The sequence below is a fragment of the Pinus tabuliformis genome, chromosome 8, assembly GCF_031772625.1.
Source record: "Pinus tabuliformis cultivar Carrire ecotype Pingquan chromosome 8, CPIR1, whole genome shotgun sequence".
NCBI lineage: Eukaryota > Viridiplantae > Streptophyta > Pinopsida > Pinales > Pinaceae > Pinus > Pinus tabuliformis.
In genome coordinates this window covers 308252400-308268921 of record NC_142294.1, presented here as the reverse complement: position 1 = coordinate 308268921, position 16522 = coordinate 308252400, and the positions used below count along the sequence as shown (strand labels likewise).

Sequence of the window (16522 nt, the reverse complement as noted above, 5' to 3'; positions counted from 1 at the left end):
ACAGAAGAAACAGGGAGGGTCTCATCAGACAGCAAATGTTGCAGAACATTCTGAGCAGAAGGAATCTGCCTTTTACGCCTTTATGTCTAAGAGGTCCTCAGATCGTGTCCCGTCTTCTGCTTGGTACATTGACTCTGGTGCATCACGTCATTTCTCTCACAGGTGTGATTGGTTTATTGACTTCTCATCTTTTAGTGATTTCGTGGTATTCAATGGAGGTGAGGAGTACACAGTGGTTGGCAAAGGTACAGTTCAGATCCAGTTTGGTGGGTGCACACTCATCTTCCTAAATGTGTACTATGTTCTTGGTATGGAAATTGATCTGCTATCTGTCAGCCAGATTATGAGGAACTTTTCTCAACTCGATGTGGTGTTCAGTGCACACAAGTGCTCCATTATTGACAGGGACACTCGTCTTACATTGTTGTTGGCCTAGAAGATCATGGCCTATATAGGCTTCTTGACGTTGGTGATTCTCCAGAAGTGGCTCTAGTAGCTCGTGTTTCTCCCATCAGCACTCTGTGGCATCAGAGATATGGGCATCTAAACATTCAGTACCTCTCTTAGCTATCTCGGGAGGGACTTGTGTCAAGGTTACTTGATATTCAGACTCAGCAGTTGGGAGTGTGTGGCGCCTGTCAAGCTAGAAAGCAACATCGGTCTTCATTCAAAGATGGAGAATCTTGGCGCGCATCTAAGGTACTCCAATTAATTCATGCTGATATTTGTGGTCCGATGAATACATCTTCTATTACTGGTTGCAAATATTTTTTGCTTATTTTAGATGATTTCAGTAGAAAGATGTGGGTGTACTTTCTAAAAAATAAATCTGATGTATTTAGTATCTTTCAGAAGTTTAAGTCCTTAGTTGAAAAAGAGTCCAGCTGTAATATCATAACTCTAGGACAGATAATGGGGGGGAATTTTGTTCTTCTGCTTTCTCCAACTTCTGTGATACCCATGGCATCAAACGCCAGTTAACTACACCCTACACTCCTCAGCAGAATAGTGTTGTCGAACGTCGCAACCGTACGGTTGTTGAAATGGCCCGTTCCATGTTACAACACAAGAGTGTTCTGAACAAATTTTGGGCTGAAGCAGCATTTACTGCTGTCTATCTTCTTAACCGATCACCTACTCAGGCTGTTAAGGGGAAGACTCTAGAAGAGGTTTGGTCTGGTCATAAGCCTAAGATAAGTCACCTCAAAGTGTTTGGCTCGGTTGCATATGTTTGGATTCCAGCTGCTAAGCGTTCTAAGTTAAATTCCAAAAGCCAGAAACTCATGATGACAGGGTACAGTTATCACCACAAGGCCTATAGGCTGATAGATATAGACACTAGTCGTCTTAGCTTTAGTCGAGACGTAGTATTTGATGAAGACAGAGGGTTCTTTCAGTCTCCTTCTTCTGAGCAGTGTTCTGAGGATCTGCCTCACAATGTTCTTCCGTTAGGTCCACCTGATGGGAGGGATAATGCAACATCAGTATTTGATGATGCACTACCTGACCTTCCTCTGGAAAATAATCCTCCTCTTGTTGTTCCTATTGTTCCTGAGCCTCCTCCATCTATTCCTAATATTGGTTCTTATACTCTTCGGCCTAAATGGTGGGCTAAACTATTGGTGATCTTCGGGATAATGAGCTCCTTGAAGGTAGAACTTCCATAAATAAGAGCAAACAACAGCCTACCGTAAATTTTGCTCTTATGGCTAACTTACACAGTGTTTTTGAGCCTCAAACCTATTCAGAGGCTAAGGGTATACCTGAGTGGGAACAGGCTATGGAAGCTGAATTCCAGAGTCTTCAAAAGAATCACACTTGGACCCTTTCTGATCTTCCTATAGGGAAGAAGCCCATTAGTTGCAAATGGGTGTATAAAGTGAAATACAAAGCTGATGGAACCCTAGACAAGTATAAGGCTCACCTTGTCGCTCGAGGGTTCTCACAGAAGGAAGGCATAGACTATGAGGATACCTTTGCTCCTACAGCCAAGATGAGTACCATACGGCTTGTCCTTGCCTTAGCAGCTCAATTGGAAAGTCCATCAGATGGATGTAAAGAGTGTTTTTTTGAATGGTGACTTACAGGAAGAAGTCTACATGACGCAGCCTCCCGGATTCAAGGTTTCCGGTCAAGAACAGAAAGTTTGTAGATTAGTCAAAGCACTCTATGGTCTGAAACAAGCCCCTTGGGCTTGGTACATGAAAATTGACAAGTACCTAACAGATCATGGCTTTCAGCGGAGTCCCTCTGATGCAAACCTATATATCAAACATACTGTGATGATATTCTGTTTGTGGTTGTCTATGTGGATGATCTTATCATTACTGGCAATTCAGCGCATTTGATCCATGGCATCAAACAGGATTTGTGCAGCACTTTTGATATGACAAATTTGGGACCTCTTCATTACTGTTTTGGGGTTGAAGTCTAGCAAACTGAGAACAACATCTTTCTCTCTCAGTCCAAGTATGCCAGAAATCTTGTGGACGGGTTCAAAATGCAGGATTGCAAACCTGCCACGACTCCTATGGAACTAGGGCTCAAACTTTCAGCTCAGTCATCCTCACCTCTTGTGGATGAAACTTTATTCAGGCAATTAGTGGGCAACCTCATCTACCTTACTGCCACTAGACCTGATATCAGTTTTGCAGTGAGCTACATTTCACGCTTCATGTCAGCTCCTAAGGCTGATCATTGGATAGCAGCAAAGCGTGTGCTGCATTATGTAAGAAGCACTCCTGATTATGGACTTCTGTACACTCGGAGTTCAGATCCTACACTTAGTGGTTACACAGATTCAAACTGCTCTGGTTCGGTTGATGACCATAAACCTATAGTTGGGTATGTGTTTAGTCTGGGATCTGGCGTTGTCACATGGACTAGTAAGAAGCAACAAGCAGTGGCTCTCTCCTCGACAGAAGCAGAGTGTCGAGGAGCAGTTAAGGCATCTTGTGAGACAATTTGGCTTCGACGCATGCTTGCGGATATGCATGTTTCCCAGGCAGGTCCTACTCCCTTGTTCTGTGATAATCAGGGAGTGCTCAAACTCGCCAAGAATCCAATCTTCCATGAACGAACAAAGCATGTGGAAACCCATTGTCACTACATTCAACAGCTTGTTGAAGACAGATCCATTCAATTGCTGTATGTTCCCACAACGGAGCAGCCAGCAGACATCTTCACCAAGCCTCTTGGTCTTGATAAGTTTGTAAAATTCAGAGGGTCTATAGGTGTTGTAGATAGATTGAGCATTAAGGGAGGGTATTAGAATAATGCTATTTTAGTGTTTAATGCTCATTTGTGATTGTAATTAGCAATTTCTTGTTAAAAACTTCTTGTTTCTATATTCTTAGTAGAAACTTGTTGTTTCTACTTTCTTAGTAGAAACTTGTTGTTTCTGTAAATAGTAAATAAAGTTGTATTACTTATTGAGCTTCATTGCTCATTGTAAATTAATTCAATCCATTCATTAATTATAAATTTTATAGAATATTTGTAGATTATATTTGCTAACTTTCCTCTTTGTTTTACACTAAGTTTGAGTGTGGGTTTTGCAGAAAATTCAGATCTATTTATGGACTATGCTCACCTTTTGTGTTGACAGGATTGAGGAAGCTAAAGTTTGAAACTCTAACTATTTGTTGTAGGACCCCAAGAGCACTTGAGGATCAACTTTAGGGAGGTCATGGGCAATCTTGGATAGCAACAAATTAGCTTGGTCGTGGGCCTTTGTGCACTTGTAATTTTCAGATTTCAAGAGTTGTTTCTTGGCCATTGTGGTTGCCACTTCTTGGAAGGAGATCTTGGTTCCTATAGACTCCTATTTTGTAATTGTCTCTTCCATCTTTTGGGCAGCCCATTAAGGGGTCTTCTACTCATTGTAAAAAGCTAATAAAAGATCTATTTTTCTTGAGGGAGCTTGGGTTTTACCCATGGCATCCCTTCTCTCCATTTAGGGAGAGAAACATGTGGGTGAATTAACTTTTGCATCTTCTTGTTTTCCATTTTAATTGCATGCTTAAAATTTACACAACCTCACTCATCACAATTTTATTTTGTTCAAATAAATTTGCTACAATTCAACATAAAGTTTTGCATTCTCCATTTTATATGTTGATTTGAGCTACAAATACTTTACTTTGAACAATCTACTCTTCACATGTTCATTAACTTAATTTTCTATAAGTCATTTTAATTTCATATTGCAAATTCAAGTCCATTTCTTTTGTAAGTTAATCAATCTTGAGTTCATTTAATCACAAGCATTGTTATTTACTTATATGCAAGGCATCTCTCAAGTTTTATTTGCTTTGGGGTAAATCAAAAAACTATCATAAGGCAAAGCAAATATTTTTCACAAATCCTACATGTGTATGCAATCTTGTATTTATAGCAATTTTCATCATTTACTTAACTTTTGCAAATTTACTTGCATGACATAGTAAGCATATTAAATTAGTTACATTTTACAGGCTCCAAAAGCCTCACTAAAATTAACCTCCAAGCATAAGTTTGGTTGATAGAAAGTACAGGAAAAAAATAATTTCTTGGAAAGTTCTTCCATCTAGTACGAAGGTAAAAGCGTTGTGACCTTGCAGTTATGAAGGTGTCTTGTCCCCTTGTAGGAACGAAGGCACATGTTGGCTCGTAAGACTCAAGGGACTGGTACCGTTAATGACACCTTTGTGCCCTCGCCCCCTCTTTCTTACAATCACCCCAATTTTTACCTTTTGGTAAAAACTCAAAGAGGAAGACTTTTCACTTAGCTTAGGCATTTTAGATTAAAAATAACCAAGACTAATTGCATCCAAATTTAGTATAAGTGCATCTCATGCTAATACATCATCATTTTACTTTACTTGCAATTTCCCATTTTGCTATCTTGATGTGTTTTGAGTTTCATTTGCAAATATCATTCTTTTCATTTCAAGAAGCATTTATGATGCAAGCATTGTGAGTCCTCTCCTTTTGCAACAATTGAATTTTCTTGTACTTTGAATATTGATCATTAGTGTAGTTCTATTTCATGTTGTTGTTGTGATGATCATGATCATGAGTAATTGATGTATCTTGTTATCTGGGGCATTTTCTTCCAAATTACTGTTTCCTTTATAGTTGCAATTGGTGTTCATATGCTTATTCTGGTCTAACATTTGAATTGTCTATCATTGTATCTTGATTTCATTTCTGAGCAAGATATTGTTATTTACTTGAATGCATTGGTCTATACTTTGAATATATCATTGAAATTTGGCATTATACGCTTGCTTAATTCTCGGAAACAAGTTATTTTTGACACATAATCCAAATTAACTTTCCTCCTAGAACCTCATATCGCTTTTAGCTTAACTTTTCATTAGGGACCACCCCCCTTAGCTAACCTAGGAGATAGCTCAAATGGAGAGAGTCGGGATTAGTGTGATAACGCCCTATCTGAGTTCCCTGTCACCAACCACACCTTGTGGGGTTGAAGGCTTTTCCCACTGACTTGTAGGTAGGTGTAGGTGATAGGTGATAACAAGACACAAATATAATAGGACATGAGTGAGGCACATGTTTGGCATGTGTCTTATGCATAGGATATGTACCAAACATGCGCCCCAATCATGTCTTGATTTCATGACATGTGTCATGAAAAAAGGTGACTCGGAACCACTAAAAGAGCGATTTGGCCCTCATTTGTTCACATTTTCTCATGCAGGTTAGGAAATTTAAGGTATCTAGGTGTGCAATTAAAGGGAAAAATGTAGATATGAAGGGATTCCAAGTGCTTGGTAGGGGGATCTTTCCACCAAATTTCTTGTTTTTTCCTACAGCAACATTTTTTTCCCTCATTCCATAGAAATCATGGCTCAATCAACAAAGGAAACATGAAAAAAAATCAATGAACAGGGAGAAATTCCCATATTGTTGTCGCTCACCCCCGCCCCCTCCAACCATCCTCATCTTCATCTCCCTCTTCTAGTGTTCTATTTTCTACAAGTGCAGTTGCATGTACAACAACTAATGATGAGAAAAACATTCTTGTAGCATGACAACATGCTCAAGTGAGTAAATATCGATTGTGGAATTATGTTACAAGGCATCTGAGATCCAAGGCCAAGTTAAATGGGGGAGGGTATGTTCTTTGGACATGTAGCTTTTGCCATAATCAATTTAGGAGCACCTACTATCTAGTTAAAGACCAATTCTTGGGCGGGGTTTGTGGATTTGGACTATGTAGATCATTATGTACATCCAAACAAACAAAAATGAGTGTTTTTTTATTCTTGAAGAAGTCATCTATTGGATTTCAATTTGGGAGTGTGTAATATTCCTAATGGAAAAATTAGCGATGCGTACTAAAACAATAACTAGGAACAAAAAGATAAATAAATAATGAAGCCAAAATTTAATACACAAGTAACACTAGTCAATTAATTCTGAGCCATTAAATTAAAAATAAGGATCTAAGTACATAAAATTGGATGAAACAACAGACTCTGGGCTTGTTAGGCAAGCTGAGAAAAACCTAGAAGAGCTATCTCTGACCTAGATGAGGAATGGCCCAGAACAAGAAATGTGCACTACCTGGTGAGTAATTTGTTGCTGGCTGGAACAATGATCTCAGGGTCAAATACTTCTCGGAATGCTCTGAAAACTTAGCCCCAAATTCCTCTCCTAAAACCAGTGTTGCGGGGGAGTGCCCCCCTCCCTCTCGATCCCGCTCCCAATCCGTGCTCCGGGCGAGAGCGACTCGGGAGTAGGTCGGGAGTGCGCTCCCTAAAAAAAATTTCGCTCCCTGCCTTTTCGGGAGCGTTTTGCCTTTTTTGCAATTTTTTTTTGTATTAATGTTCGAAATGCAATTTTTTTAAAAGAAACAAATAATTTTTGAGTGGGGCAGCTTAATGATCAAGTCTAGGCCCTAGTATTGATATGCTATTTATGGTAATGTTAAATTCTTAAAGTAAAAGTGGCATTCTCCTTAATCTTCATTTTCATCCTTATATTTAAATTTTTAACATTACCATGAAATGACTCAGGATGTTTGAGAGTGGTTCCGGCCTCATTGGATTTCATATGGAGAAAGTAGAATTTTAGATTTCATTCAAAATGCAGTAGACATATCAGTTTTTTAGGGTTTCAGGATTGGGGGATTGCAATGTTTCGATTGAATTTTGTCATGTATTAGGGTATGGAACTCGTATTTAATCAAGAGCACCAATCCCTCTATGTACCTTGATGTTAGTGACATTGGTTGTCGAACTCCTCTATCATGACCCTCCTAAAAATTATGCATCACTCAAACAAAATCTTGACTTGACATGCTATACTTTTTCTATCTTATGTTAATGCTTATAGGGTGATATTAATGACAAAGATCCCTATACAGATACAGAGGTAATGACAAAGATACCTCTGGATATTAATGCTTAGAGGGTGATATTAATGACAAAGATCCTGATTTTCCAACAAGACTAAAAAGTTAGACATTTCTCGTGGTGGCAAGAGGCCCAAGCATAAGAAATAGATAATAGATTTACTTCTCTTTTCTAGTTTCTAGTAGCTTTTATAACTATTGACTCTTTCATATTTATTATGATATTTTTTAAAACAATATATGACAATTTAAGTTTGAAGTTGGCAATTATAACGCATTAGTAATGAATTATGAATATGATGCTTCATGAAAGTTGAAAGTTGTTTCATTTCATTTCATTTTATAACATTTCATTTCATGTTAGATATTATTTGTTGTAATGGTTACACTTACTTTACAAGTACAACTTTGGTGATCAATGATGATAAATGTTATATATTGAATTTTGAAAGCTTGAAACTTTAAGATTGATGAATCATGAGACTCAATATGTTGTATGTTACTATGTTACTAACTTGTGGATGTGGTTGATGAAGATTATAACTTCTAGATGATTGTTGTTATATGGTTCAATCTATGTTTTTTTGTATCTAATTCATTATTCTACATGTTTTTGTTGACATATATGTATCAAAATATATATATATATATATATATATATATATATAAAAAAACGCTCCGGGATTCGCTCCCAAACTGGGAGCTTCTGAAATGTCGCTCCTGCTCCCGTTTTCGCTCCCGCTCCCAAGTAAGTGAAGTTTGGCCCTAGTTGCCAAATTTAACACTGCCTCTCAACGAGGGAGAACCTCACCTGCCAAACTGTGTGACAATCTGTACCATCATTATCTCTGCTCTGCTTTGCTGAACTATGAAGAAAGAAGAAATGATTGAGAATGTATCATACCATTCTCCACTGACCCAAAGTCAGTCTCCAATAATAGAGAGTGTCATACCACTCTTAACTGACCTGAAGTTAGTTTCCATTGATCCCAAATCAATATCAACATCCTAGCATAGGGAGTACAGTAGTACACGTTGCATCCATCGGCGGTATTATGGTCCCTATCTTCGTTTCCCTACTCATTGGCCAGATGAGAGGTACTTCCCATGAGTCCCATACCGCATGGGTAGGATGTGCCGACAGGAGAAGGTGAACCACTCATCTTGCTCATATGCCATAGAAGAAGGTGAACCACTCAACCTATGCATATGTCATCATGGGGTATCACAGGGGAAGGTGAACCACTCACCCTGTACATCACGCACCATTAGGGGAAGGTGAACCACTCACCCTATGGTCACTCATTGCTCCACGAAGTACCCCAAGCCCCCCAAAACTCCCAGAGCTCAACACCCATCTCATACGGGACCCTCATAAGAGGGTCTCCCCACGACTCCAAGTCGTTTACGGAAGGTTAAGAATTTGACCTTCCCTAGAGGCTTCTTAAGAATATCGGCGACATGATTATCAGTCTCAATGTGTTGGAACCTTATTGCTCTCCATTGTACCATATCCTGGATAAAGTGGTACCTGATATCAATATGCTTGAAGCGGTCATGAAACACGGGATTCTCTGAAAGACGAATTCCATTCTAGTTGTCGCAGAAGATCACGGTGGTATCCAACACATGTCCAAACATCTCACTAAAGAGCTTCCTCAACCAAACAGCTTCACAAGAGGCTAAACTAGCAGCAATGTATTCAGCCTCAGCGGTGCTCAAGGCAACCCACTTTTGCTTCCTATTCATCCATGATATTGAAGCAGAACCTAGAGAGAAACAACATCCAAATGTTCTTTTACGATCCACCACATTGCCAGCCTAGTTTGCATCAGAGTGACCATGGAGCCTCACATTCACGATAGTGTATCTTAGTCCATAAGTGATTGTGCCCCTAAGATATCTCAAAATATTCTTGGCAGCAATCCAATGTATGTGATGAGGCTTGACCATAAACTGGCTCAATGTATTCACTGCAAAACATATGTCTGGACAGGAGTTCACCAAGAACATCAGGGCCCCCACAAGTTGACGATACTTAGAAGGATTTCCCAAATTGGGTCCAACAGCACTTCCGCATAACTTCTTGAAGTTAAGTTCCATCGGAGTAGTCACGGACTTGCCGTCCACCATCCCAAATCTTTCAAGTATCTTCACAACATATTTTCCTTGAGAAAGGAAAATCTCACCTGCCTTTTGCCAGACCTCCAACCCTAAGAAGTACTGCATCATTCCTAGGTCCTTCATCTCAAATTCGGAAGCCAACTCCCTCTTACATTGATGAATAAGAGGGCCTGCACCTGTCAGAAAGAGATTGTCCATATAGAGTACCAAGATGAGAGGTCTATCATTCTCAACCTTAATGTAAAGGTTTGGATCAGCTTCACTTCTCATAAATCCCAACTTCATTAGATAGTTATCGATCCTCTCATACCAAGCCCGGGGTGCTTGCTTCAACCCATAGAGGGATTTCTTCAGCCTGCATACATGTGTCTAACGGTCTTGAACTTCGAATCCCTTAGGTTGCTCTATATATACTTCCTCCTTAAGTGAACCATGCAAGAAGGCAATCTTGACATCCATCTGATGTAGATTCCATCCTTGTGACGCAGCAAGGGCTATAATCGAATGGATGGTGGTGTAGCAGGCAACTGATGCAAATATCTCATCTTAATAATAAATATACACCTTCCTTTTGAGAGAAGCCTTGAGCAACGAATCTGGCCTTGAACTTTTCAGCACTTCCATCAACTCCATGCTTGATCTTGAAGAGCCATTTTGAGGTGACAATGGATTTGTCCTTGGGGCTAGGGACCACATCCCAAACATCATTATTCATAATCAACTCATTCTCTTTGTTAATTGCATCCTTCCAAATTTGGTGTTTGGCAGCTTCTTCGAATGTGCAAGGCTCAAATTAAACAATGGTGCTCGTTGCAGTTAAGTACCCTTGGTACCTATTCGACTTCTTGCTTTCATGCAATGTCCCCTAGGTGCAACATGTCTCCCGGCATCTTCGAGAGTCTCCTTAAGCCATGAGGGTCTCTTTTTCGAGGAGGAGGGCTCATGATGGGGTGGATCAATGGGATCCATTGGTCCTTCAGTATCCTGCATCGACTCATCCTGTGGTTCTCCCTGCTTTCCTGAATCTGCTTCTTTGTCCTTCCTTGGAAAATGAAGGTTACTAATCTTCCGAAGGGCAGCATCCTCACCGAAGGTGACATCATGTCTTATCTCCACTTCTCTTTGACCAGGCACATAGATTCTATATGCCTTAGAAGTCTCATTATAGCCCACAAATGTTCCTTTCTTCCTAGAAGCATCCAATTTGCTTCTCTTTTCTTTTGACACATGAAAATATACAGAACTACCAAAAATTCTAAAGTGGGAAACATTAGGTATCTTACCAGTGAAAACTTCTTCTAGAGTTTTGGAGTCCAACACTTGATGAAGGCATCTATTTTGAACATACATGACTGTGTTTGCAGTTTTGGCCCATGAGAACTTCAGAAAGCTTTGATCATGAAGCATGGCACGAGTGGCTTCTACAATAGAACGGTTCTTCCTTTCAGCAACACCGTTTTGCTCAGGAGTATATGCGGTAGTAGTCTCCCTCTTAATGCCAACTTCTCTACAATAATCTTTGAACTCATTTGATTCATATTCGGTTCCATTATCGATCCTCAATATTTTGATCTTCTTCCTGGTTTGATTTTCAACCAAAGATTTGAAAGAACAAAACCATGAGAATACTTCGTCCTTCTTATTCAAGAAATATATCCAAGTCTTGCGAGAGAAATCATCTATAAAGATGGCATAATATAAATATCCTCCCAATGAGTTCACGGGCATTGCACCAAATAGATCAGAATGAATCAATTGCAATATGTAAAAAGTCTTGCTATTACTTGAGGGGAATGGTCCCCTTGTATGCTTTCCTCTGGCACACCCCTGACAAACACCTTCATGTTCTACTTTAAATTCGGGCATACCTGTCACAATCTTCCTCACATTGGGTAGAGCCTTATAATGTAGATGAGCAAACCTCAAGTGCCATAATTCATATTGAAGTGATGTGCCTCAAGACATAGCTCCCAATGGGCTTCCTCCAGCTTGATATAGGCTATCAACCCTGAAGCCAAGTGTAAATGCATCTTTGAAATTTTTATTCCACACACGTACCTTTCCATTGATGAATGCCACCTTGAATCCTTTGTCCTCCATCGTCGAGATAGATACCAGGTTCATCCTTAGATCCGGTACATATAGTACTTCTTGTAGATGAATGGTGTTACTTTGATTCAATTGAAGAGTAACATTCCCAACTCCCTTTACGGGATAGGTGGCATTGTCTCCAAGGATAATTTCCAAATTTGTATCCTTTCCAATCAGATTTGAAAGAGCTTCCTTATACCCAGTGAAGTGCCTTGAGGCACCACTATCAATCAACCAATTTCCCAAAGTGTCCAAGGGAGATGAAGTGGAGAGGGCAGATATAAGATAAAATTAATTTTGCTTGTTATCAACAACATTAGATTCATCATACTTGGTGTTTCTTGATCTATTGGGAGGGCAACCATTTCCTTGATGAGGAGCAGGAGCATTCCTTTTTCCTTGGTTGTTGAATATGCCATTCTTTTGATTGTTGTTGCCCCTAAAATTGTTGTTGTTGTGGTTGTCATCATCATGAGGTGTATCCCTTCTCTTAGGACACTCCCTAGCATAGTGACCAAACTTGTTGCAAATGAAGCATATTCCTTTCCTTCCAATTGCTTCTTTGGACCTGCATTGTTCTTCTTTTTAGCATGAGCAGAGAATGTAGTAGGATCATTCCTATTTGAAAGCATATCTAGTTCCATCATCCTTGTTTCTTTTTGAGAACATCTAGTTAGCAATTCTTCAAAACCTGGGATCCTGTCGTTGTTAAGAATAGTAGTGTTGAGCACGTGCCATTCACGAGGGAGTCCTCCAAGGGCAATGAGAGTAATCTCCCTATAAGCCATAGCTTGTCCAATCGAAAGAAGATCATTTTTTATCTCAGTAATCCTCATGAAATAGGATTGAATATCTTCATTTCTTCCTTTCTTTATGTCCTTCAACTTGTTCTTGAGGAAAATAATTTGGTTTGCATTGCTAGATTTGAACATGCCAACCAGCTGTCATATATCTCCTTTGATGTGTTCAAATCGTGTTGAAGGAAGTGTAACTAGGTTCGGTCTTCATAAACATACTTTTGATATTTGTACTTATTTAAGAAAAGAAATGTTATTTTATAATATATGTCAATGAGTTTCTTGCTCATTGAAGTAGGTCTAGCACATGTCAAAGTGCTATAGGTGAGTCAAATAGTCAAGAGAAAATATTGAAGGCTTTAAGGGCATATTACACCATGTATAAATATGTATTTAAGTCAAAGGGAAAATCTCCAAGCAAAGCCAAGTCTACTCCTATGACATGGCACCTTCAAGAAGTACACTCATATGCACTAATAAGAAGAAGAAGAAGAAGAAGAAAAGCTAACAAGAAAAATAAAAAGACTCCACAAATTGTTATCAAGTAACGAAGAATCACACTACACTACTTTACCCTAGATTCTTCAACAAATCAGAGATGTAAGCAACTAAATGCTTATGAATATAATATTGATGATCTTCTTGGCTTTGACTTCACCCTTCTTGTACTTTGTTTTAGCAGCAGCTGGTGCATTTGAAGGAGGTTCGGAAATCTTTCTCTGCAGATAATCCATAACATCTTGCTCTTCTAATGTCAAATCAAGAGACATCTTCCATGCATGATAATCAGACTTATCATAAAGCTTATCATCAGACTTGAAGTAGGATGTGGAGGCCATTGAATCTTGTCTTTGATCAGTGATTGCTCTTCTCACTCTTGCTTGGGCTTTGTCTTCACCTCAGCTCCGATACCATGTTAATTTTAGGATAACAATGGTATGTTCTATGCTTAGAGCAAATTTACTTCAATTTCTTTATTAGCCCAATATCAATATCCAGTTCAACAATCACATCATCGTGATAGTAAAATGCAGATGGAACATAAAGAATAATAGTAGAAGCCTAGCCAAGACAAGAGGACACAAGAGGTGGCACTAGCAAGGGACAAACCCCAATGTGGAGAAACCCTTGATCAATTCTTCTTATAATTCTTCAAAAGTTCAATGAAAATCTGATCAGTGAAACAACAAAAACAGAGAGCCCTAACTAGAAAGTCAATGCCGACCAACAGGGTAGAATTCTTCCTTCAATTCAGCTCGGTCAAACCCAGTCAACTTCGGCCTCCAACAGCAAGTCCAATCAGCCCAAGAACAGTCCGAAAAAGTCCAGTCAAAACTGGTCAACAAAAGTCAAAACTGCAGCAAACCCTAGCACAGTCAACATTATTCAAACAGAGTTCAAACTGTCTCAGATTTCGTGCCCAGAACTGCGGCCTGCTCAAACAGAAATCCTCTACCCAAAACCGCACCTAAAACAGGTCAACGCTTGGTTAATGCAGTTAAAAACAACCTCTGCAATTTCGTCAAATTTGGTCAACCATTGGAACAGAAAACCCTTCCTTTCCTTCGCATGTGTGGAGAGCAGCTTCTGATTTTTGTACCCAATCAATGAAGGAGAGAGAAGATTGTGAGTGAGTGAAGTGTCCAAATGAGGAGGAGGCACCTTGTATTTATATGCAAATATTGAGGATGAATAGACGTGACCATTGGGCTTCTGATCCTACATAGGTTTGTTGGTTGACCTTGACAATTTGTCCATAATTAAAATAAATTCATAATTCCATTTGTACATGTCAGAATGGAATGATCTTTAGATCAATCTTACACTTCTCGGAGAGAGCAATCAAAGAAAAATATGAGCTGTTCAATGTGAAGTTTGGCCCTAGCTGCCAAATTTAACAAATTAACTTACCCAAACAAGAATAGATATTAGGGCTTCTATGCAAACTTGCGATATTTTATAATATGCATGTGACATGCTAGAATCGACTTGCGCCAAATTTTTGACATACTATAATACATTTTGTATATAACTTGTATGTTTATGGTTGATTATTTCATCCTTATCCTGAAGTGGGACTCGAAAGGGTTCCTGCCTTGCAGGGCCTTTGGACATTGCAGGTTTGTATGGCCTGGCTCTTGCAGGCCCATAGGATTTATGCTCTGTGGAACTGGATGGCTCACGACTTAATGCTTCTCAATGCCTTTGGATGTATGCATGTATGGCCGTGCATTCAATTTTCTTATATTCTATATTCTTGGCGAGTGACCAAGGATTCATTTTCCTCCATTGCAATGGCTTTGGAGAATTTGTCAAGAAATGACTGACGGGAGAAAAATAGACCCTGAAGTTCTGTTGTGTGATTTTGGGAATTAGTGCTTGCTATATTTTAGGACTCAACGCATGGACCAAGACAATCCTATTTATTGCAAATTTGCAATCTAATGGTTTGCATTACTATTCCATGCCTTTATAGGTCTGCTTGGTAATACTTGTGCTGCTTGCAGAAGTGGGGAGTACTGGATTGTTCCCCAGAAACTCTCAGTCAGGAAAATACCTGTTTCTTATTGGCAAGGACTATTACATATTGGTGAGGACTCAGTTAGACTTCTAAGATAAATATGCTACATTGCACTGTACTGGTTTTCATTACAATTCCAGTCCTGGGTTCTTTAAATTCTAGTATTTACTAACGGGGAGGAATTGCTTGCCTGGCCAAAACTATCATGCTATATTAAAACATTCTGGATTTGATTTACTATACAAGACAGTCTGTGGAATGGTTGTCCTGCCTAAAGTCTGAATTTCCAGATATGACATATATTATGTATGGGGATTGGTTTCATCAGTCAGTACAGGGATTATTGCAACTTACAGTCATGTAGAAGTTTGTCTGATAATAAATTTGCTGTTTAGCAAAGTTATTATCTTGGAAGATATCAAAAACAGTTATCACATTTTTGTTGGATTGGTAACAAAGACAATGCTATCGGTTGTCAATACATTGCAAAATAAGAATGGAAGCGAACATAATAATTCGAAAGCATATGTAAGACGCTGATAAGAGCGTTGTATGTCAAATTACTCTATCTTGTTATAACAGAGTTTAACTGACGACTAATAAAATTTGTTTGATGTTTACCTCGAGGATAAGTGGATATTTGACAGCAGGATTGGCGTCAGACACTTATGTTTTTCTTGCCATTCAGTAATCTTGCAGAACGTTCACACTCAAGGAGGTCCACGAACCGCATTATATGAAATTTGCAGAAAAAAAGGCTGGCATGCACCTGTGTTTGATGTGGTCGAAGAGCAAGGCTTGCCGCACGTAAGAAGGTGACTGGACACATCTGTGAAAATTTCTGGTTCAAACAAGCTCTCGGGTATAGGATCTGACTTGCTTTTCTTTATCTTGCAGATTTTTGTGTAGTGTCCACATTCCTGGCACAGAATTTGTAAAAGTATGTGGCAAAACAAAGAAGAGCAAGAAGATAGCACTGGATTCAGCGTCCTTACAGATGCTTTGCGAGTTTCAGAAGTCGGAAATCTGTCAGGGTCTGGACCTTGATCAAATACCTAAAGAGTTGGTGTGAACTACATGGGAAATTTATCGCCTTCCATCACAAATGGAGATGGAAAGAGTTTTCAGTTTGTCTTTGTTTTGGTCTGGAGGTGCTCCACTTGATTGACGTAAAATTTCCTGGCATGAACACATAAGTATTACTCTTACCCCCTCGAAATCCATATTCACAAGAGCCACCACGCTTTTGTGTTACAACTTACACCAGCTGTTTGATTGAATACAACTATGTCGTCGACATGACATGGAATTCTAAACCTGTAATAATTCTTCAACTTGAGAGGAAGGCTGTTTGATAATCATGAAAGGACCTGGGCTCCCTATTGGCAGCATCAATGTGAGCAAGTCAATATACGGCTTACCCAACTGTAGGCCTTGATACTAAATCGTGGCAGAAAGCCTAATCACCGAGATCTGGTTTCACATACGGTTGGAAATTGGGTTGTTACATATGGTACTACGATGATGACAGTCTAAAATGTTAGCATATCTTAATCCTACTCATTGACTGGCGACTCAACTTTTAAATTTCATACCAATCGTTTAGCTTGTTATCACAGTTTGTTT

At 39.2% G+C, this 16522-nt stretch overlaps 1 protein-coding gene across 3 annotated transcripts in view; it reads left to right on the top strand.

Annotated features, from left to right (window-relative positions):
* Nucleotides 1-16212, top strand: part of LOC149235370 (endoribonuclease Dicer homolog 3a-like) — a 421567-nt gene extending 405355 nt beyond the window's left edge. For all 3 annotated transcript variants that reach the window (XM_089372092.1, XM_089372093.1, XM_089372091.1), the window contains 2 exons: nt 15585-15711; nt 15794-16212. In XM_089372092.1, the coding sequence (XP_089228218.1) occupies nt 15585-15711; nt 15794-15968 (302 nt within the window). In that variant the 3' untranslated portion in view covers nt 15969-16212. The remainder of the gene's footprint in view (nt 1-15584; nt 15712-15793) is intronic.
* The last annotated feature ends 310 nt before the right edge of the window (nt 16213-16522 follow it).